Below are 25064 nucleotides of genomic sequence, written 5' to 3' on the forward strand. Positions count from 1 at the left end.
TAACATTATTATGATTCAAATATTATGATTTATTAAATGCAATGATCTGACGAAGTGGAAGTATATATTATTTAACATATGATTAACTACTTGCAAGATTTGAGCCTACCTATCTGTATATGTACATATAGTATATGTATTCCAAAGTATACATAAATGTACATTAGTATGTATATGTTTGAGTGAGTAAACCAGCACTTAATAAACATGGGATTCCCAAAGCTGGAGCCCTTGGCAAACTATATCATTTTAGATGAATATGCTTATTTATTTTGTACATGGAAATTTTAAATTGATTAAATATGCAATTATATAGAACACCAAGCATCATCAATGCATCTTCAATTCAATTATAGAGGAGAAGAGAGCCAAGGCAAGAAGACTGATCCCAGAATAAGTTGCTCAATCATGTGGCGTTAGCATAATTCCAACCTTCCCTGATACCTAAGTCAGTAAATAGACATTTTTCAGAGCTCATCAATATTTCAAATTTATTATTGCCCATGCTAAGGCCATTTCTTTTCATGAATTGATATTGCAAAGTCACATCATTTAAAAAAGTGTTGTTATCTATCTTATAAAATTTTCCCTGGAACAGTCTTTCTACTTAGGGACAAGAGTTCCAGTTAATTAAGATGCAGTTCATTCTTTTGTACTGTAGGCCTAAAAGTATTATTTTTAGAACACTTTAACTGTGTTAGGAAAACTCTTCAAGAATTACGCCACGTGAGTAGAACCATGTATTCATGTACACTCATCATGATGATGTAGTTAAAAGTTAGATGAGAATGTTGGGGAAATTCCCAGAGGGCTCCTGCCCCACTGCCAGGTAAACTCTGGTTTGGTTTCTGGGCAACAAATTATTGTTTATTGTTCTTAAGTAATCAAGGCTTGGCTTCCACTTTTCTGCACATAAGCAGGCACACAGCGATACTGAGAGCAGACCTATAACCCCTGCAACGCTCCCTTCCTTTTCTGATCTTGTTGCTTTCCTTTTATGATTTTCTGATGACAAATGTAAAGACGACTACCCCTCAGTATGTCAGACGAGAGAGATCTGTGATAAAACATCACCATGGTCCTATAATCCACAGTGTACATCCACTGCTCCCTCTGGAGGCCAGCAAACCCAGTTTTCTGGTTTTAACGTCTACTTTACTTTGCACATTGCCTTATTCTGTTGATTCCCATTAACAGAGTGACTGGTACCACTGCTAAAGTACATGACATTGAAAGATTTCATCCTTGAGACAATCAGTGGTATCAATCCAATAAGGATAGCCATTACTCCCCACTGTGTTTGGCAATAAATAGAAAACTGTTTGACTGCTTCCTTCCTCTGCTTCCAATTTTCATTCCAAAGGTATTCAAAGTTATTTAAAGAGTTACACAATGTGGATGGATGAAATTGCCCTTGGAAAGTCAAACATAGGTAGATAGTCTAGTATCTACCAATGGGAAAAAAGCAAAGACTTTGGAAAGTTAAATAGTACACATACATTGAAGAAGTCTGAATACAGTTCCATAACTGTAACAGAGTACCAGAGATCTCTAACATAAAGATAAGGTTTGCTTTAATGTTTAACTTTAGAGCAGATCCACTATTTTTTAGGCATGAGTGGTGGCATACATGACAATGGGAAGGTCCATGGAAGAGCAAACTGTTCAGTCCATGGACAAGAAGCAAAAAAAAGAAGGGGGGAGGGCGGCTAGAGTCCTAAATCTCATACAAGGGAATATCCTCAGTGACCAAAGAAGTTCATACTAGACCCCGCCTGCTAAAGATTTCACCACCTTCCAAGTCTGTAAGACATGGACTGCCAGAGACTACTTTCCATACAAACTGTAGCAGCTGGGAATTGATATGATAGGAAAAACTGAATTTGTGTTATGTAAGAATTGAGCTTATGGACACCATCAGTTTATACCCAGCTTTCTAAGGACTATTGCTTTTCACAAATGACCAGTAGGAATTTGTCTTCCCCCAAGCCTCCTTTGACCTATTAGTATTTCTTTTAGCAGAAAAAAAAAATGTTATTAATGGTCATGATTTGTTTTCAAAGAATTCAGGTTCATGCCTATGAATTTCAGGTTCTCTTTCTAACAATTCATTTATCCTTACTAGATTAGACTGCAATAGCATAGTAATCTAGGCTTGGGATAAGTGAAAACATATAATTCTACAAAGCTGATCTTAGTAAGTACTTGAATAAAAAGCATATTGTTGTAATAGTAGTGTTCACATAGGAGGTTGTTCCTACCCTTTACAGATCTCTGTCGATGTGTTTAGGGATAATATGTAGTCATATCTGTAGATGAAATTTTTTAATCAGCAAAAAAAAATGAGTGAAATGGTAGCATTAAGCATAAGTGGTTATGTCTTAGTGCTAGTGCATCTGTCTTTTATCTTGGAGTGTGTGGAAATCTTCATCTTGAAAAGGAAAAGATCATGTAGTCATAGTAAAGGTCCACCATCATGGAGCCTTCATCTAGTAGCTGATGGAAACAGAAGCAAACACCCACAACTAAGCACTGAGCCGAAATGGAATCCAGATGCAGAGAGGGAGGACAAGACCAGGTTGCAGAAACACATAGATACAGCTGACCTGAACAAGGAGGAGCTAATGGGCCTCAGACTGATAGCTGGGAATCCAGCATGGGGCTGACTCAGACCCATTGAACATGGGTCTCAGCTAGAAGGACTGAGCAGTCTAAGGGATCTCAGACGGTGGAACCAGGATGTATTCCTGGTGTACAAAAAGACTTTGGGGGCACATCCCCCACGGAGGGATACTCTTTTAACCTAGAGGCCGGAGAGAAGTCCTAGTCCCTACTCTAAATGACCTGACAGATTTAGATGACCCCTCCTGGAGGGCATCACCCTACATGTGGAGTGTGTGGGGGGGAATAGAGAGAAGGGTATGGTGGGCATGAGAGGATTGGAGAGAGGGAAAGAAGGGGGGGATGGAGGGAAAGGGAACTGGCATTGATATGTAAAATAAAAATAAAATAATAGATTAAAAAATCTTTAAAAAAACGAAATGTAGTAAAGGTTACAGGGTAGTGGCTGGGGTAGTGAATGCATAGGGGTGATCACATTTTAATTTCTTATGAAAACTCACACCAAATGAGTAGCTGAATACTACTCACCAATTGGATGAGATACCTCTAATGTGAAACCACCATACCAGGTAGGCAGGATTTTTTCCCCACTGTACAGATAAGAAAACTAAGACTCGGAGAGATGAAGTAAGAATTTTCAACAGTTCTATGCAGTCCTTCTCCCTTAGGGAGAGCCTTGTAGAAGGGACTGAATGAGACAGCAGCAGACAGGGAGGGAAATGAAGACACCAAGGGAATAATAAACAGAGAAGGTGAGCAAGGCAAACAACTGAGGTCCTAAGAAGGTGCACAAATTTCAGCAAAGTGCCTGGGGAGGGAAAGGGGCAGGCCCTTTATGACAACATTATTCCCTGGGGCACAAGAGGCATCTCAGGAATAACCAGAAAGCTTCAAAACTGGAGGCATAATTGGAAAATTTGTTAACAGAATGTAAGGAAGGACAAGGGGGTTGTTTCAGGACTGAATGCAGCGTTACAGGAAGCCTCATACCACGTGTTGCACTCAATCCTAAGGGTAATCAGATTGCTAACAACTTCTCTCCCGCCTCTGTACGTTAGCAATAGAGAAGACACAATTTGCAGTGAGTTTTATTTAGCATTTCCAAAATGGATTTAAGCATTTTTTTTTACATACTTACTCCACTTGAATTCATGGTACAGACTTAAGTTCAACTATTTAATTTCAAATAAAATAAATCCTACCTAAGAATATGTGGCCATCTGTATGCTCTAGTTGGAATTCTGCTGGGAAGATTACTACGGCATGCTGATGGCCTGGAGGGGCAAACAAGTGATTTTTGAGAAACTTGAAATCGGTTTATTGGAGCTTAGCTTTTCCTTGGTTTTCTAAATGTAAGTGGCTTTTTTTTTTCTTAATGAAAGAAAAGCAGTCTAAATATGCCCAGCAATCCAGTGAAATATTTCCAAGAGTCTAAAAGACAACAGCGAGACATGGGGATCCTTCTCAGGGCTTATTTTTATGTCTCCCTTCTATTTTCATTAAAGTAATTATCCGTGATTAAATAATCAGGACCCAGGTGGAAGCCAAAGACTTAAGTTGTGTGCTGCAGCTCTAGCAGGTAGCCTGGGTCCTGCTATACAGATCACAACACCTGTAAACCAGTTCCTGTCCTCCAGTATCTCCCATCAGGAGCCACCAGGGAGCAGCAGATGACTAAGCCGCTTACTGTTTCTCCTCCAGCGAGAGGCTTGCATGGAAATGAATGGGAAAGATCACATGGAGGGGAGGAAGGAAGAACAATAATGGTACCAATATTCACATCTATGTGACTTTATGATCTTGGCCTATACTGAGCAAGAAGTATCTTTTTAGTCCCTTTGCAAGGATCACCAATCTGGTTATCAAGAATGGGAGAACGAAAATTCATTCAAAATCATTCCATTTGTGCACAACACAGGCTTTGAAGAAAGACACCCAACATTTGAATCCCAAGTTTACCATATGCACACGCTTCAGCCATGCAGATGCTACGTTACCTCTACTTGACCTCATTTCCTCATCTTTAAAACAGAGCTGAGAATAGCATCTTTCTGAAAGGTTGTCATGGGGATCAAATGATAGAGTGTATGTCAAGCAGTATGGACACTTTGGATCATAATATTCAATAAAACTATCATAACATTTGTAAAGTGTCATATGGTTCACAGCAAATTCCATTGCATTTTAAGTACCTAGCAGTGCTAAATTCTCTCTATATAAGCAAATATTGTTTAGAATGGTTGCCTGTCTCTTAATTCACAGAGGACTGGATGTAAGCTCTAAGCAAAAATGAGGTGATACATTGAGTATAAAGAGGCATTTTAAACAACAAAGGTAATTATAACAATTAGCCCAGTCTGGTACTGATAGAGAAGAAAAGTGTTTTCTATACAGTGTCACTTTGGGGGCAGAAATCAGGGAAGAAAGGAGGAAGAGATGGAGGGATGAAAAAAACTTCCCGAAACACACACACACACACACACACACACACACACACACACACACACACAATTATTTTGTCCATTCTATCACTAAGTCAAACAATACTTGGAAAGATAAAGGACTTCCCAGGATGTAGAATCCCTCACCTAGTGAGTGGCAAACCCAGGTCTCAACAAATCTACCTTAAGGAGACCTTCTATATGAATTAAGTCATTTGAATACTAAGATAATCCCTACTAGCTTTCTTGTTTAGAAGGTAATACTAATTGGTAAATACTTTTCCTTGTAACTTCCCTTTCCTATCTGAAAACCTGACAAAGTGCCAAGTTTCCTAAAATCCACCATCTGCTAGGAGTCACAGATGACTACAATGGAAGTGCCAAATTTGCATTAGGAAAGTAGAAACAGACACAGGAGAATTTTCATTGGAATCCTCAGTTCTATGATAATTCACACATATTTTAACCACACAGGATCTTGGTTTTTCTGTTTTGTTTTTTTGTTTATGAAATAGAGCAGAAATAGTTTCTACCTCTTGAAATTGCCACATTCCATGTCAAAATCCTTAGCTGGAGTTCACAGAACATATTAACCTTGCTAAATAAACATCCCCTAGCACTGGAAAACACCATCCAGTCCAAACCTAACTCCTCTAGTCTGACCACAGAAATCATCTAAGCATCTTCATAAAAGCCAGTTCCAGAAGGATCCTTTAGATGCTCTTGTAAAACAGCCAGAAGCTTGGAAAAATCTCACAGCCTGGAATCTAATTTTCCCATCATTCCTCATGCTCTCACTTTCCCAAGATTGCCATGGTGATAATGTGGGTATCTAGTTACAACATGGAATGTGTTATGCTTTTTATTTCCAAAGCACATTCATGTTCTTACCTTGTTGATTCTAAAACAACTGGGCAAGTCAGGGAGGGCAGGTAATATCCCACAAGAAGGATGAGGAAACTCAGAGTACGGAAGAGAATAACATTAGCCACTATTATTGCACACCCGTTGTACCCCAGTCTTCTGTGTAAACTTCTTACCGCCCATTCAAGAAGGTGTTGTTATTTAATTTTCAGGAAGGATAAAAGCGAAAAGAGGGTTGTATGTTCACATTCCTCCGCATATGTAGGGGAGGAGCTGTGACTTGAGTCTGGACCCATCTTCCCCCAAAATCAATAAATTCTATCACCAACTTATCAAAGAATTACAGTTGTTAGCACCATATTATAATCTGTACTTTGTAACTCGTGTTCAAGACACTTTTCAGTAATCCATTCATTCAGCCAGTTTGAATTGTTCAAGGTGCCGACACTACACTCATCTGTAGCTAAGACAGTCACTGCCACATACAACTGCTTGTCATCTGTCTGCTACTCCGAGTCTCTCATTCTTAGCTTTCCAGTCCATGCCTCAAATTGTGCGGTTCCTCTAATACTGACAGGGGAAAGTGAAAGGATAACATATGCTGTATGTTTTTTCTCTTTTTATTAACGTGTTAATTTGTTATTTGACAACTTTATATTACATTACATGATGATTACTCTGATGCCCTACCATCTCTTAACTCCTCCCACCCCTATCTACCTCCCTTCTCCCACAAAAAAATATATTTCTTACATTTGTGCCTATTTCTTGTGTTCTGTGAGCCAGTGAGTCTAACCACACCTTCTTTGGGACCATGAGTTTGAAGCTATCTATTAGAGTCTTGTGGGCCCAACAGTGGGTTCAAAGGCAAAAAACAATGAACCATCCCCCACTCCCAGCATCTACCGATAGCCAATAGTTCAGCCGAGGGACGGGGATCCATGAGCCCCTCTCCCATCCATGATAGATTGTTGACAGTCAGCCTTGCAACTGCTGTGATGATTGCAACTGAAGTTCTTTCTTTTCAGCTGTGCAATCCTTGTGCCTAGGGAGATTCTCATATCCGAGTTGCAATGGCATTTTGAGTATGGTCTCCTTCCCCTGGGGAGAATGTGCTTCATTCTTATTTGAGATGATCTACTCCCTCTTGCTTTGTTTTTAAAGGAGAAGTTGGGGAAAAAGGAGACACCGGAGAAGGAGGCAAGGATGGAAAAGTGGGGCGCAGGGGACCAAAAGGTAGGCTAACCTGTCTGAAATTGCTGCTTTTATGTGCAAATGTTCATTCTTTCCTGTCCCTTGTCTTGGAAATTAGCAGAAATTAGCAGTTTCACGATGCTCTTTTGGCCCAGAGTAATGTGTTTCAGGTGTGAGCTACCTGACCAGGCAAGGCTCCTATGAGCTTTGCCTGATGGCTCAACTCTGTCCTATTTCTCAAGCTGTATCATTAAGGCTGGTCAGAGTAGCTCACACTCTGTGGCTCAGGGAGCAGTAATCTCTGAGAAAATACAAGATTGTGAGTTATAGGAGACAAAGCTGTGTTCATTGAAAGAGCTGCCTGGTTCTTTGAAGTGCTCATCTTTTCCCAATCTCTGTATTTCTTTACTCCCCTTTCTATATAATACAAAATGACATAACATGGCAGTGGCGAGCCCTGCAGAGAATAGAAACAAAGCAGACAAGAGTAATACAAATGCTATTTGAATGTTTTCACAAATAAACCTAAGAATAAACCGTACTAAAACTAAAAAAGTAAAAAGCTTCTGGGTTGCCGTCATGTATCTTCTAAACATTTGAGTTGCTCTCCCACTTAGCAAATGGTTCCCATGGATCACTCATTTTAAATGTTTGAGTGATTTAAAGAGTTGGAAAGACCCTTAAACCCTTACAGCCCCAATCTGAGAAATACTGACTTAAGCTCATTCTGAAAGTTCTTATGTCAGTTGCTAAGTTATTCTCACAAAACCAATTTGTAACTAGTAAATGTTTTTATATTGTCATCTTTTTGTTATTTATTCAGTTGTGGGGTTTTTGGTTTGTTTTGCCTTTTTTTTTTTTTTTTTTTTTTTTTTTTTTGAGAAGTCTCACTATGTCACCTTAACTGGTTTGAAATTTGTTATGTAGACCAGACTGTCCTCTAACTCATCGAGATCGGTTTGCCTCCGCCTTCTGAATTCTAGAATTAAAGATGTGTGCCAGCATACCCATTTTTATCTTTATCAATATTTTCATTTTTTTAAAGCAAGCAATGACTTTAGAATATTGTAAGGGTCCCTGATGATAAGCCTTAGGTTTACAAGCCCAGCAATAAAGTGAGCTGTGATGGATCACATCGATAATCCCAGCATCCAGGAAAGTTGAGGAAAAACTGCTTATTTGAGGGCAACCTGGCACATATAGTGAACTCCAAGCCAGTCTTGGCAACAGTGTGAGATGCCATTTCAAAAGACCAAAAAAAAAAAAGGCAACAAAACTCAGCAAGACAATGTCTGGTGTCTTTTTCATCACCAGACTTTATGGATACATCTTATCTTCCCTGTTTTGAAGTAGCTAAAACTGTCAAATCTTGCCTGAAAGTAGAGAGAGAAATCAGTCCTAAAGCAAAATCAGAAATGTATCCAGAGGTGAACACATCTAAAACAAAGTACAAGAGCTCCACTCTGGCACTTATCTATCCTTTATTTCAGAACCCCTCTGCTATGGGCATTTGAGAATATTGCTGGAGGAAATATTTTTAATTACTTTTTACTTAAATTAAAACAATCTTATTTTACACACCATTCTCAGTTCCCTCTCCCTCCCATTCTCCCATTCCCCTCTGTGTCTCCCCATCCCACACCCCCATCCACTCCTCAGGGAGGGTGAGGCCTCCCATGGGGGAATCATTAAAGATGGTCACTGGAGTAAATATTTTAATACCAACATACGCAGAATTGTCAGAATCATTCATGTTTCCATTAATAGATTACTGTCTAGCCCTGTTTAAACATAGTCTACATAGCATAGGATACATTCTAGTGTCTTGCTTTCATTTCCTGGTACTGTGATAAAACACTCTGAGAAAAAGAAACATAAAGAGGAAAGTGGGGTTGGTTCTGTGTTACAGCCTCTCACAGGCAGGAAGCCATAGGACGCTTGGGGGATCAGAAAGTAATGCAAGTGTGTGTGCTCCCAGCTCCTACTTCTCTTGTGTTTATAGTGCTGCTACCCACCATGAATGGATCTTCCCACCACAGTAAGCATGACCGAGAGAATCCCCCACAGATATGCCTGCACATCAACCCAACTGTTGAGAAAACAACCCTTCACAATTAGATATGTGAGGTAGAATACACACACACACACACACACGGGTGTGTTTCCTTAAATTAAAGATCATGTTAATCACATCCTTTAAAAGCAAGAAAAGGTCTCATGCTATAACAATAGCTTGCTTTGTTTTTCAGGAGTTAAAGGAGAGCTGGGTGACATGGGAAACCAGGGAAATATTGGCAAGTCTGGCCCCATTGGCAAGAAGGGTAAGTTGATCATGTTGTTTCCCAGTGCAAATTAAAGCAAGGGAGCACACGGTGGACACATTTTATGTCATGAAAGTGACAGTTTCCTTTCTTTTAAATGGTGTTTGTTCTGTCTCCCTAGCTTGAGTCTTATACAAGGAAGCTCTCACAGCTCAGAACAAGAAAGACATGGAGAAAAATTAAGCAAGATTTTAAAACAGAATGAAGCATAAAATTCTGGTAGACTCTATATTGAACTCACTCCCTGGATGTATTGCTAAGATCCAGTGATACCATGACTCAAATGCTGTCATGATTACTCATAAAACACAGTGTAGTCAAGTATAAGTAGAGAAATTAATAATACTGTCTCCATAACCTATTAGCAGGTAAGGAAACTGAAATATATACCAAAAAATGCCCATCTCTTTAGACATATTCTGCTTTAAGTGCAGCTGCAATATTAGAAAACAAATAGTTGCTCTTTATTACCCAACCTTTCCTCCCCTGCCTCCTTCTCATAAATCCTCACAATGGTAACAAGTCCCAATTGTACTCATATTCAGTAATTCATATGTATAGGCATTGTTCCACGTGGTTGGAAATACAAAGCTGAAAGAGAATCAGTTTGCATTGCTAGCAACTCAGATCATTCAGGAAGATAAGATTTTCTCAAGAAGAATTATAATCCTGAACAACATGGGTACTAGAGGCACAAAATTAGAAAAACAGAATTGATATGGGGAGAAACTGAAGTAAGTCTTAAGGAACAGCAACATGTTTATAAGCACCAGGAAAAGACATTTGGAAGAAGTCATTCTACAAAAGTTCAGATTGGAAGAAGCGGAGTGTTGTGAACATTATAATTATGCATTCTGTATGGACCCTCCATCATTCATAAGCCTTTACATAAGTGATCAAGTGCCTTATGGCATGGTGTGGAGTCTGAGCTGAGGCTGTGGCCCCTAGTATCACCTGGGGGCTCTGTATTTCCTCTTGCGCATCTCACCCCACTCCCTCCCACTTTGTTCCTTAAGGAGTTTCCTTCAGCAATATTTAAAGACACAGATGGGCATCTCTCTTGTATGTTCACCACCAGTTAAAGTCCTCACAGCTGGGAAAGCTACATTAGCTCTTCACAGTCCTGACAGCTTGCTGTAGCCTGAGCTGGTGGGTCTCTCAAAAAACTGTGAAGTGTTGGCTTCATAACTCTTCATTTGCACAGCCTTCCCAAGACCCTTAGAGGAGGCCTAGAACAGGTTTACACAACCGCATGTCTTGGTAAAATTTGGAAATTGAGACATTTTATCTTTTCAGCTAAAAGAGTGCTCTCTATTTTTAAAACTTTTTAAATGATTGTCCCTCCAATAAGCATAACACAAGTACACATATACATACATACGTACATTCAATATGTTTATGTATATGTAAATATATATACATATATACTATAGATAGATAGATAGATAGATAGATAGATAGATAGATAGATAGATAGATATGCTTTTTTTCGACCCCTAAGCCATTTGCACTCCTGAAGTGATAATGTCTCTGACAAAGCATGGGCTAAGACCACTGTCTCCAGCTCTAATTTCCCTCTATCTAGTTTCATTCTTATAGTGAATGGATTGGGAGTGAATACAAGTATTCAGGGAGTGAACTAAGACAGGCTTAAGTGAAGAAAAACATTTAGTTTGGAATTAGGGTGTGTGCTTATGTAGTTTGAAGTTACCTCCATAATCAGTTAAATTATTACTAACAAGTACAATGTAGGAATGGCCTCCAAGAATACTCCCTCCTCCTACCGTGCAGGCCAATAAAAGTCATGAAATAGAAGTTCTGATATGCTCAGGGGCGTCCACCCCAAGAAACGTGGAAACACAGACAAGGAAAAAAAAATGTTTGACAAACATAGGGCCAGAGACAGCCAGGAGTTCTCCAAATCAGACATCCTAGGTATACATGACAAAAGATTTACCAGACTGTTCTCAAACTTGCCAATAATCTGACCATATATATCTTATCAACAACAAGTTATAATGATGAAAGCACCTTAACATAGTTAATAATGAAACATGTCCTGGGCAAGAGGCTGCAACATTTATCAGGTTAATCTTTTTGAAAATTACAACTGGCTATGTTTTTAAAAATAAACATATATATATATATATATATATATATATATATATGTTTTTTTGAAGGTTTGAGAGAACTGCAAAAATTAATGGGAGAGTAACAGCCACTAAATCAAACTAAAGATACATTGTATGTTCTATATGACTTTCTTCTGAGGACATTCACCAGCCTATGTACAGTGCCCCATGTACAGCAGGAGGCAGAATTAAGAGTTGGATATGTGAATACAAAGTTGCTCTGCCTCAGTTGATTCTGAAGAATTGCCAAAGAACAGAGGCCTGAGAAAATGCTCCATATTTTTAATTGTAACTCCAGAAAACCTGAAAATCTTTTAATTAAACATATACCAATTTGTTTTTTTAACATAACAAACTAAGTATATAAGAACATACTTGATCAAAAAGAGAATATAAACAACAAAATTTATTTAAAAACATTCAAGATAAAAACACTGAAAATGTCTCTCTCGAGATTGGAAACAAGATTAGTATAGCCCTCTAGCATCAACTCTAACCAACATTTCTCATGAGCTTCCAACCAGAGCAAAAATTCAAGATAAGGAACTAGGGCGTACAAGAGTAGAACATAGACTAGCATTCACTATATGTAGATAACTTATTGTATAACCAGGAAATTCTAATAAGCTGCAGATAAGATGTTTGTATAGATAAGATTTTTGGATGCTAAATAAACAAAAAAAACTTGATTTCTGTATAAAATTGATTACATTGAAATAACACTATCACAATATCAAAGTTATCATGTACCTAGGAATAAATCTAACAAAACTTATATAAGCTCTCTACAGCAAATACAACACAATGGTAATAGAATTAAAGGGTACCTGAGGAAATGGAAGTAAAGTCATACAGATTACAAAACTCTGTATTATTTTTATGTCAGTGCCTCCAGACGTGGTTTTTATATTCAATACATTTTTGATCAAAGTCTCAGAAATATCCTTTTGAAAAATCAATAAGCCAATGCAAACTGTATGGGTAAATGAAAAGTACTAATAATATTTAAGATAGTTTTATAATTAAAAAAGTGTTGGAGGACACAAATTACTAAACTAAAATACTATAAAACTATAGTGTTGAGATAATATTGAAATAAACAAACCAATGGAAATGAATAGAATGCAAAAATATCCAAATGTTTTATGGAAGGTTGTAACCAATTTCCATTGGAAAGTCAGTGTCCTATCACTAAATAGTACTGAGTTAGTTGGATATTTATGTTTTAAAAGTAATAATTGAGCCATTGAGTTGACTCAGTGTGCAAAGATGCCTGCTGTTTTGTATAAATATATAGTACAAATGGCAATACGTCTAGGGTCAATTCGAAAACTTCTGATAATTGTGTCCAAATCCCAAGCAAAAATTCAATTAATGATATTTTGTGAAACTCAAGTCAGCAATCCAAAGAGCAATTGTAAGTATCAAACCTTCTAACACTATATGGTCTACAGCTATAGAAAGTTGATATTTACCTGCTAAGGAATGACAATAGGAAAATGTGATGTCTGCTTTCCCTACCAGAAACATTATGTTTATATAACTTTGTATATACAGTAGAAACACTAGAAGCTGTAACATCCAGGCATCTTGAGTATGATTCAAGGAATTTCAGACAGTGTTCACTCATGTTGTATAATATGACAAAACACACTTTACAGAGTGTACATGCTATGAGCCCAGAATCAAGCGTGCAGTGAAGTCACAGGATACAACATGGGCATTCGCTGCCACAAATTCCTCAGATCCATATGATTCATTTTGAATTGGCTTTTGTTCTTGGCATTTTCAGAAACCTTTTGCTCCTGCCAAGATTTTCATGACACTTACATTAATTTGTGTAACCCCAAATGTGATCACAGCACACAATTTAAGAAAATCAGTTAAGCCAGGCATTGGTGGAACACACCTTTAATACCAGTACTTGGGAGGCAGAGGCAGGTGGATCTCTGTGAGTTCAAGGCCAGCATGATTTACAGAGCTAGTTCCAGAACAGGGTCCAAAGCAATACAGAGAAACCCTGTCTCGAAACACAAACAAACAAAACAATAACACAACAAAAAAAGAAAAAAGAAAGGAAGGAAGAAAGAAAGGAAGAAAAGGAAACCAGTCATAAATGAGAGAGACAAGCAAAAGTGATCCATCTTTAGTGTGACTAACTAAGCCCTGAAGTAGATGGACCTCCAGAAATGCTGAATAACTAAGTTTGGAGATGATATGTTAATGAGGCTTTGCTCCTTCAGGTCAGTCTCCCCTTCACCACTCAGAGATGCAGCACTCAGAGTTGACCTCTGTCTCTGTGCTTACTGCTATGTCTGATTTCTCTGTAGAACCATTGCTTCCTGGGGGTAAGACTTGAATGAAACACTTACTGGGTCTGTTGATTTAAACATATAAACAAGGTGAAAGAAAGATAACCTGGTAGGTTAGAGCACTTGCTGAAGAAGCCAAGGACATGGGTTCAAATCCTCAAGACCAATTTTAAAAAATGGTGTGGCAATTGGCATCTGTAATCACAGCACTATGGTAAGGAGGAGGGGAAGCAGAGACAGGAAGATCACTGATGGGGGGGGGGCCTCTCTTGTCACAAGTAAGGTTTCCTGTATAGTGAAAGACCCAGTCTGAACAGAATAAGGCAGAGAATGATAGAACAGGACATCCAATGTCCTCCTCTGGCTTTTTCAAGAACACACATATATAAGCATACATACCCACACATACAGGTGAACATACACCATATTCACACACATAAACACATGTACAACTGCAAAATGTGTGTGTGTGTGTGTATGTGTATTTTTGGATGTGACTCAGTGATAGCAAGCTTGCCTGACATGCACAAGCTCTGGGTTTCATTCCTAGAAACACACACGTGTTTACCCACACATAAGTATAGGTAAAAACTGAAAAATAAAACATACTATTTTCCACAAGGTAGCCTTATTTTCTATTTTTTATTCCTTTAAGTACTACTTTTCTACCAGTTCCACTATTGGCTGCCAAGATTTCCTTCCCCTATAGAGATGTATCATCAAAATTTATGAGCAAGTCTTAAGAAAAATGGAGATTCAGTGTTTTGGCTCACCTGGGCTAATTTCATTTTTAATCAACTCTTGAAAATTTATTGTCCTCATTTGGCCATGGCCCTCCTAAGTTTTTCATCACCTTGGATTAATCTCAACTTACTTTCTAGGCTGACCTTAATGCTGTCATCTGCATGGTTAAGGTAGCTTTCCAGATGTCAATATTTCATTTTTGCAATAAGAAATAAGAATGATTTAGTATAGGTAAATCCAATCTCATAGCAAAATAAATGTTTTTTATTTAAGGCCAATAATCCTTTCACACTGAAAACACTCTGATTTCTTTTGTTCCTCCAAATGTGACCTCAAATTCTTGACTTAAGACACTGTTATAGACATATTCCCACTCACAGGCCCAATAAAGATCTGTGGGTGACTTGAAATCATAATTAGTTTTGAAAACATATACTAAGACCAAATCCTCTGTAAGTGAACTAGGGGCACAGCTTAGCGCGCTTTGCTGACCTGTGGCTTAGGTTGGCTCAGCATCCTCTGACTGGAAGCCAGTGTGAATTTCCTTCCAACATAGGATTCCTTCATTTGCTCCCTTAACGACTTCATCATTTTAGGACCATTATTACTACTTAGGACACGAAGAAACACAGACTTGAGGAAATTCAGCAGCCTGTCCGCAAACCAACAGGTTCAGAATTCAAACCCTTGGACTTTCACTGCTTTGCTTTGTCTTCTGGTTTGTTACCAAAGGGAAGGACTTCGAGTCTGAGCATTGAAAAGCAGTGGCAGTGCTTACAGCTCCTTAAAGGAAAAGCCACACATGGATTCAAGGTGCCACTTCCCTAAGGAAGATCAGGCCACACTGCAGCCCTTTCTACTGTGATTCACAGGGATCTTTTCCTGTTCTGATCCCCTACCAGACTTTTAGTTTATTTTGAAATGTTAGTACATCATGGTGTCAATCTCCTGGTTCTCTGATGTGTTTTTATTTCCTTAAAAGACCATCATTCTTCCAAAGCAAATATGGACCTTTCTTATTCCTGGCAGAAACATCCAGAATGTGCAGAAGATGCTGAAATTGCAGATAGTCACACAGGGCCTTAATTTACTATGAATTTGTTCCTGATCCATACATTCTTACAGTGAAATTTAATTTATAAATCACATAATGTAAGGGATTTTAACAGTGCTAATTAAAATGAGAAGGATGTTCGATGTGTTCTGAGATAGTTTGGATGAATGTACTCCCCCCCCCCTTATTTTCCTCTCAAAGGACCTCACATCAGCACACTGTGTATCCCCTTCCTGTGGGGACATGAGGTGATGAGATGCCAAACACAAGCTAAGAGAGACAAATGCGTAGGCATTGTAACAAAGGGTCATGATGCTATATCAGGCTTATTTAAAAATATAACTAAGGTAACAGCTAATGGATGGGTAGCACTCACAGACTGGAAATAATGCTAGTGGAAGATTCATATTCCAGGAAAATAAAATAAGATTTTAAAAAATTACTTTCTCTTATTTTATATATCCCTCTCCCTCTCATCCTCCCATGCCCCCCCCGGTCCCCCTCTCGTCCCATTTCCCACCCACTCCCCAGGGAGGGTGAGGCCTTCCAGGAGGGATCAGTGAAGTCATTTGGGGCAGGGCCTAGGCCCTCCCTCCTGTCTCTAGGCAAAGGGAGTATCCCTCCATGGGGAATGTACTCCAGGAGTCCTTTTGTGCACCAGGGATACATCCTGGTTCCACTGTCAGATATCCCTTAGACTGCCCAGGCCTTCTAACTGAGACCCATGTTCAGGGTGTCTGGATCAGTCCTATGCTGGTTTCCCAGCTATCAGTCAGAGGTCCTTGTTCAGGTCATCTGTCTCTATGGGTTTCTGTAACCTGGTCTTGGCCCCTTTCCTCATCACTCCTCCCTCTCTGCAACTGAATTCCAGGTGTTCAGCTCAATGTTTAGATGTGGGTGTCTGCTTCTGTTTCCATCAGCTACTGGATGAGGGCTCTAGAACGGCATATAAGGTAGTTATCAACCTCATTATCAGGGAAGGGCATTTAAGATAGCCTCTCCACTATTGTTCACATTGTTAGCTGGGGTCATACTTGTAAGTCTCTGGACATTTCTCTAGTGTCAGTTTTCTCTTCAAATCTATAATGGCTCCCTCTACTATGGTATCTCTTTTCTTACTCTTGTCTATTCGTCCTGCAACTGAATCTTCCTGGTCCCTCACATTCTCCTCTCCCCTCCTCTTCTCTCCTTCTCTTTCTCCTAACTCCCTCTCCACTCACTGCCACTCCCTCTCCCAATAGGCTCAGGGGATCTTGTCCCTTTCTTCTTCAGTGGGAGACCTTGTATGACTCTTTTGGGATACTCCTTGTATCCTAGGTTCTCTGGCGGTATGAATTGTAGGATGGTGATCCTTTGGTCTATGTCTAAAATCCATATATGAGAGAGTACATACCATGTTCATCTTTTTGTGACTGGGTTACCTCACTCAGGATGGTTTGTTCTAGTTCCATCTATTTGCCTGCAAATTTCAAGATACTATTGTTTTTTCCATTGTGCAAATATACCACATCTTCTTTATCCATTCTTCAGTTGAGGTGTATCTAGGTTGTTTCAGGTTCTAGCTATTACAAATAATGCTGATATGAACATAGTTGAGCACATTTCTTTGTTGCATGGATGTGGATCATCTGGATATATGCCTAAGAGTAGAATTGCTGGGTTCTGTAGTAGACTGATTCCCATTTTTCTGAGGAAACGTCATACTGATCTCCAAAATGGCTGTACAAGTTTGCACTCCCACCAGCAGTGGAGGAGTGTTCCCCTCTCTCTGCATCTTCTCAGCATAAACTGTCATTGGTGTTTCTATTTTAGCCATTCTGATAGGAGTAAGATGGTATCTCAGAGTTGCCTTGATTTGCATTTCCCTGATGGGAAATGTCTTTCAGCCATTTTAGATTCCTCTATTGAGAATTCTCTCTTCAGTTCTGTACCCCACTTTTTAATTGGATTATTTGGCGTTTTGGTGACTAGCTTCTTGAGTTCTTTGTATATTTTGGAGATCAGCCTTCTGTCAGATGTGGGGTTGGTGAAGATCTTTTCCCACTCTGTGGGCTGCTGTTTTCTTCTCAACTGTGCTTCTTTCCTTACAGAAGCTTCTCAGTGTCAGTAGGTCCCATTTATTAATTGTCAATCTCAGTGTCTGTGCTACTGGTGTTATGTTCAGGAATCGGTCACCCATACCAATTGGTTCAAGGGTACCTCCCACTTTCTCTTCTAAGAGGTTCGGTGTGGCTGGATATATGTTGAGGTCCATTTGGACTTAAGTTTTGTGCATGGCAATAGACATGGATCTATCTGCAGTTTTCCACACACCAGCATCTAGTTATGCCAGCACCATTTGTTGAAGATGCTTTCCTCCTTCCATTGTATAATTTTAGCTGTTTTGTCAAAAATCAGGTGTTTGTAGGTGTGTGGGTTAATATCAGGATTTTCTATTCAATTCCATTGGACTACTTGTCTATTTTTGTGCCAATACCAAGCTGTTTTCAGAACTATAGCTCTTTAGTAGAGTTTGAAGTAAAGGTGAGAATAACAAATGATACTCTCAGAGCAAATGATATAAGGGACCCTCTAAGTTTTATAGTGGCCTTGTGAAAGATGCCATCAAGCAGAACCTCATTGTTGAGTACATTGTCCTTTACTTTGTCCTATTGGATCATGCAGCCAGCTCCCTAACTTCCTTTACTACTTATGGTAGAATTCCTATCCCTCCAGCCTGGGTGACCTTCAGCCTGTGTTCATCCTTCATAATTTATTTTTATACTGCCAGATCTCCACTGAAGCATGAAACTTTATTTCACTCCTCTCAGTGTCTTCTCTTTTGATCCTCATGAACCTCAGCCAAACATTCTCTCTTACAAATCAAACACTTTTCCTTTCTATTATTGTGTATGATGTGGGCTTCAGGAGTTATTTTGAAGTTTTGTTTTTATTATTTAAGCATTGTTTCTATTCCTTTTTCTCTATTTCAAAAAGCCTGCTTCTTTGAGAATTACTTTTTGGAAGCCTCTCAGTGAGTACAATAATGGTCTCATGAAAAAAAAGAACAGAAAGAGAAATTGCCAAGGTTGACATTTCAGTCTAATGTGATATGACTTAGCAGAGTAGATATTTGCATGTGTCCCTTCTTGACTAAAAACTGTAAATGCTTTGAAGTCTGAGGTTTATCTAGTCCTTCTATAAATTTTCTCTAAGTACCTAGCCGTTGGTCTTGCACAAAGTAAACAGCAAATATTTGTTGAGTTCATCTGAAAGAAAAATCTGTACTTTTCCAAGGTCAAAGTCACATAGAATAACTTGGAAAATAATAACTACACACAGTTCAATGTGGTAACCAGTGGATGCAGATTTGCAAAGCAATTGTATTTTCAAAATTAAAACCATGAAGCAAATTGTATTAGCCTTGTTGCTGAGGAGAACACCATAAGTGAGGTAAGTGCCACAAATCCAAATGTTCTTTATATATCCTGCAGATATTTCAGTGATCAATCTAAGTAGTGTCGCTCACCTGATTATCTGTGCCTGTGAACAACCCAAATCAGTTATAAAAAGCCAAGGGATATCAATTAGAGATGACAAAAATAAAACTTTGAAGGCTTTTTCCTCTGGTTTTAGATTTACAGGATATTTTGTCAGCTTGAAACTACTCACTATGTATTTATTGTGCCTTCTTTTTTACTCTTTTTATTTAGGTGACAAAGGGGAAAAGGGTTTGGTCGGAATTCCCGGAGAAAAAGGCAAGGCAGGTAGGAACAACATGCTCACTTTGGTTTTTGTTGATTTCTGACAGCACTCCAAAGGTGTCTAGCATAGAGCTACACTGTTTTTAAGAAAACAACCTCTTTTGTGCATTCGACCTTATTTCCATGTGTTAGAGGACATGGTGGAAGAGAACTTTCCTGCCTTCCTACGGGTGACTTTCCAAGCCAGGGAAGGAAATGAGGACACATTCCATCCCTGTCATGCTTGCAGTGAGAAGCTACCAGGGAGTAGAGTTCCATATCTGGAGCCAGGAGCAATGTGCACACCAGAAACTGCATCAGCAGCCTTGCCTCATGTCCCGAGCATCTGAGTCAAACGCTGACCTCCTGTGCTGACCCTTTCAGGCTACCTGGCTACAGAGCCTGCCCTGCATGAGCTGAGAGGGTCCACAGAGAACTCAGCTTGTAGTGTTACATATGAGGAAGTACAGTAGTTTCTTTAAGGGAAATCCCCGTTGTTTCTATTCACAATGGTCTAGTGAAGACACATTCAAAGAACAGCCTTATGTTCCTTGCCTTTATCCACAAACATGGGTCAATTAAAGAATGGGGTATTTCTTCATTTGGCTAATAAGATTAGTTTGACTTCTCATACCACCAAGTAATAAAGAAATGGAAAACTATACCCAGCAGTCATTAAACAGAAATAAAACAGAATCATTTGGATTTACCATCATTTTCTTTGATTCTGCTTCTCCTCACTATAACCAAGGCAATTAGAAAGCAGGGTGAGAAAAAGAAGCTGCACAACAAATTAACCCATAAACCGGACAGCTGCCTTTTAAAATTTAAACTGCATCTATTCACGGTGTTTAAATGTAGTCTTTGGAACTTAACAGCTTTACTTTACATGGATAATCAGAGCTAACATGTGATTGAATCATGAAAAGTTTCTCCCATCTTGGGAGAGCTGTGTGAGCTCCTGAATAATGCAGTAACAGGAGAGAGGCCTGGCTGCAAATATGTTTTAAGGAAGCTGTAAAAAAAAAATTCTTCTAAAATTGAGCAGACCATTTCTGTACCAAAGAAAAATGCCAAATAGCCCAACATGTGAGCACGCTGGTTTGTCTCACTCATTCTTTGTAACCCTCTCACTTGGAGTTTTTTATTTAACTCATTCCAAACATTTGCTAAAGGAGGCTTTACAAATTCTTAAAGATACAATAAAATAGAAACCTTGTTTTAAATGAAAAGTCAAACACTTGGAGGTTCATAGAGAGATGTAACCACCCAGAAAATGGTAGAACACACAGGAAACACTGAGAAGAGAGAAACAGTTCTCTCTAATGGGTCTCTGTGTTCTTCGATGTGAATTCATAGTTTTGTCCTTTACAAGGGACCATCTGTGACTGTGGGAGATACCGGAAAGTGGTTGGACAACTGGATATTAGCGTTGCTCGTCTTAAGACATCAATGAAGTTCATCAAAAATGGTAAAAGATGGTCACCTATTCGGTCTGTTTCATACTTACTAATCTGGCCTTTCAACACTACATTCCTTAGTGTAAAATACCTTGAGTCAAGCTAAGTATCACAGTTAAAAAGCCTCCTAAAATATTGATTGCCCTCTCAGAATTCAATATTTTTTTTATTTCACTGCACAGAATCAATCATGTAGGTGTGTTATATTCTCAGAAGAAGGATCTTTGCTAAAAGAGGGTGTTAGTTCCACTGAACAAGAGTAAACACCATTACTTAAATTCTTTTGTCAAATTAAGTAAGTTTTATTTTCTGTTTGATGGGGCTATCTCCCTAAAGTGGGATTTGAAAAAATAGCATTGAACATAAGAAAAATTAGGGCTTATATACCTCCCAAGTTGCAAAACTAGGAGATTTCCAAGGGTTTTTGGTTACATAGAAACATGGCAGGACATCTTATCAGGATAGAGGATAGGGTATAGGGTATGAAACATGACAAATTCTAGAAAATAGGTCAAGACCTGGTCAAATCCAAGTTTACTGAAAACAGGAATAAACTTATTTTGACCTTGTAACAAGATGGCTTTAAATCTTAAAATGAAGTCAGACTGCTCCACCAAAGGGAAGAAGGAAAGAACAGGGTTGGGCAAACTGTGCCAAAAGAATAAAGGGGCCCAAGAGTCAAAGAGAAATAACATCTCAGAAAATATAAACAGCAGCAATGGCTCCCTTCTCGAGCACTTGGGGTAGCACATAATTACCGACCATATAGCATTTAGTGTTTTTAATTATTATGTTGCAAGAGCTTGAGTCACCCGAAGCTTGGAGAATGTCATGTCCATGAATACAGACAGCAGAGAAGGGTTTTTTGACTCGTTTCCCAATACATTCAATACCACTCTTATGTGTATCTATAAATTTTTGAACTTGGTCATTTTTCTTGCCCCTTATACATTTTCCCACACTAAAAAGCAGTAAAGTCCTCAACTTGGAAAGGGCTTTGCTGAGACAGTTTTATTGAAGGAACTGATGTAGTGACTGTTATGGCTGATCTCAGCTGGCTGGACTTTTACTTAGTGTAATCTAGACGTATGTATGTGTTGCACATTAGCTGAAGTACACAAATGGCAGCTTCTGTTCAGAGTCAACATGTAATGAGAGAGGCTTAGGAAATACTAAAACTTAAAGAAGGAACTTAATTGGCTTTAAGTTCTAGTTGTAAGCCATACATAAGATTCTGTACCTTGGGGCTGGAGAGATAGCTCAGCAGTTAAGAGCTTGTATTGCTCTTTCAGAGGATCCCAGTTCAATTCCTTGCAGTTCACAACTATCTCTAACTCCACTTCCAAAGGATCTGGTACTGTCTTCTCATTTCCATGGGCATCCTCACATAGCATGACCTATACAGGGAAATACATACATACATACATACATACATACATACATACATACATCTATATATTCAAAATTTAAAAATGAAATTTTATATCTTCTATGATTCAGACTGTCATGAACATACCAGAACCAAAAAGTTATAACATTCTAGTGCCCAAAGATTTCTTGGTAAAGCTAAAAACCCCAAAATGAAGCCATGAGCACAAAGACCATATTATAAATTGAAGATGATTTTCAGTGCCTAGTATCTTGAAATTCAGTCAGCAGCTCAGTTTTACTTACAGCTGTGTGGATAATCTCAATCATTGTGTGCACCCATATCCTAGAAACTTGACCTGAAGTGGGCATAAGTCTTTGTTACACCTAGATTGTCCACTGAATTTGCTTTTAATAAGCATTTGGCATTTCTTAGGCTGTTCTAGGCACTGGATTGAAGGTGTCAGACATGATCACTGACCTCAAGACATTCATAGTTCAGGAAAAGATATACACAAGCAATGAGAATAGAGTGTGCTGAGTGGTATAAAAGGGGGATAAGATTGGAAGGGACAATGGGAACATGGAAGACTCTATGTCCCACAGAGGGCATTGGAAAAGCTTTATGCAGGAAAACTTATTTTCTCTGAGATCTAAACGACCAATAGGGTCTTCCCATGCATGAAAAGTGTGGATGTAGAGGAAAAGGGAGACAAGTATACTCGAAACATAAGCTAGCTTGAGAAAGTGGCGAGATGTTCCAGATAGCAGCTCATGTTAACTGGCCTTTGTTACCAAGGCTTCTGTAAGACTGATATGTGGGAAGCTACGGGGGATAGGGAGGGAAGACAAATGGTAGACTTTTGTTCTCATTTGATAAACAGAAAGGCATAGAAGAAATTAAAGGCATGACTACCTCATTATGACCTTGCAAACGAGCTCTTGAATGATGAATAAGTGCGTTGAAACCTAACAATATTACATAGGTATTTGCTTCTTCTTTACTTGAGATACATTACAATATTTTTCCTCTCATTCCTTTAGTCATAGCAGGGATCCGGGAAACTGAAGAGAAATTCTACTACATTGTGCAGGAGGAGAAGAACTACAGGGAATCCCTGACTCACTGCAGGATCCGGGGAGGGATGCTAGCCATGCCCAAGGACAAGGTCGTTAACACCCTTATTGCTGACTATGTCGCCAAGAGTGGTTTCTTCAGAGTGTTCATTGGGGTGAATGACCTTGAGAGGGAGGGGCAGTATGTGTTCACAGACAACAGTCCTTTGCAGAACTACAGCAACTGGAAGGACGGGGAGCCTAGTGACCCTTATGGCCATGAGGACTGTGTGGAGATGCTGAGTTCCGGCAGGTGGAATGACACAGAGTGTCATCTTACCATGTATTTTGTCTGTGAGTTTGTGAAGAAGAAAAGATAATTTCCCTCATGTTACATGGTCACTCTTCCTAGGCTCCCAGCAATTTTGTCCATTTGCGCCTTCCTAATTACACTGCCTTGCTAAAATGATAAAAGGACCCTGTATCAACTATCTTCTTGTTCTATGTGAACTGTGGCAATTTTGTACTTAATGTTTGCTTTGGGATCTTCCTCTCACATTTCTATTTAACCCCCCGAGTTAACGGAAGGAAGACTCTAGAACTATGAAGGGAAAGTGTTGTTTCTAAGCAACACATGTTGTAGTCATTTTGTTGTTTTCATAAATGTATTCATGTAGACATTCCTCACCTTCGGCATACAGAGTGGGGCCAGGTGGGGGTAAAGCCTTGAAAAAACTCCAAAAACATTAAGGTGCAACCCTCTCTAAGGCCCCTTCCCCTTCAATCATATACGTCACTCCTGGAGAAGTACCGTGGGAGGCCTTTCACTCTGAAAATTAATGTTGCCAGACATGCCCTTCCTATTATTTTGACATGACAGGGCTATGTCAGGCACAGCATTTGAAATATGTATAGAATACTCATTTACCAGGTTGGCAGCATGCTACCTTGAGCTGCAGAGCAAACCTCAAAGCAGCTTTCCTCTGGCATTTGAAAATAAACATTTGAACAAATCTCCAGCTTATCTCCTTCTAAACTGATGCTCCACTTACAGGTTGTGACATATGATTAGGTTGTTTAAAATGCTGGCAAAGCAGTTAATGAAGTAAAAGAAACAGATCAACAGCATATGTTCCCCTTAAGCCATCTGTTCATGACATTGCCCATGACTAACTGGTTGAGAGATGGGATTTTACTGACATTAGTTCTTCGAATTCACCAAGAGTCACAAGCCTGTGTCCTACAGAGCCCAGAGAGATGGTGTAAATAGATGAACTGGAAGAAACGAGGCCCTGTATCCACTAAGCACAACCTGTGCTTTTAAGGAACCAGCTACTCCTTAGCAGCTACTGTTCCTGCCACACAGAACCCAGCATAGTTACAAGCCAGTGTCCTGACATTTGAACAGAAATCAGACAGCTGCAACTTTATAACTCCGTATTCTTAAGTGTTGACAACTAATCAATATCTAACCAAGGTTTTAAGACCTACAAATGTCTGCTAGCCAAATTGTGAACTTTCCATTTACATCTCTGGGGAAAGTACTAATTATGCCAGATGTCATTAGGAAATGATGACATCAATGTCAGGTCTCCCATGAATGCCTTATTCAGTTCAGCTTATCTAGAGAAATTGGTTAAATCTTTGACATTTATCAGGTGATTAAGCTAGTTGCACAGTCTCTTTTGAGATTGTAGCATAGGGTATCTTGAAGGTTGATGGGTTTAATACAATTACAAATCAGGGCATCATGCCAAATGCCAGCCAAGATCTT

The 25064-nt window shown here is 39.1% G+C and overlaps 1 protein-coding gene across 1 annotated transcript in view; it reads left to right on the top strand.

The window, feature by feature from the left end:
* Colec10 (collectin subfamily member 10) overlaps positions 1-24557 on the top strand; it is a 38656-nt gene extending 14099 nt beyond the window's left edge. The window contains exons 2-6 of the mRNA XM_051202485.1: positions 7092-7163; positions 9371-9442; positions 19377-19430; positions 20782-20877; positions 23279-24557. Of these exons, the coding sequence (XP_051058442.1) occupies positions 7092-7163; positions 9371-9442; positions 19377-19430; positions 20782-20877; positions 23279-23670 (686 nt within the window). The 3' untranslated portion in view covers positions 23671-24557. The remainder of the gene's footprint in view (positions 1-7091; positions 7164-9370; positions 9443-19376; positions 19431-20781; positions 20878-23278) is intronic.
* The last annotated feature ends 507 nt before the right edge of the window (positions 24558-25064 follow it).

The sequence above is a fragment of the Phodopus roborovskii genome, unplaced genomic scaffold (assembly GCF_943737965.1).
Source record: "Phodopus roborovskii unplaced genomic scaffold, PHOROB, whole genome shotgun sequence".
NCBI classification, from domain to species: Eukaryota; Metazoa; Chordata; class Mammalia; order Rodentia; family Cricetidae; genus Phodopus; species Phodopus roborovskii.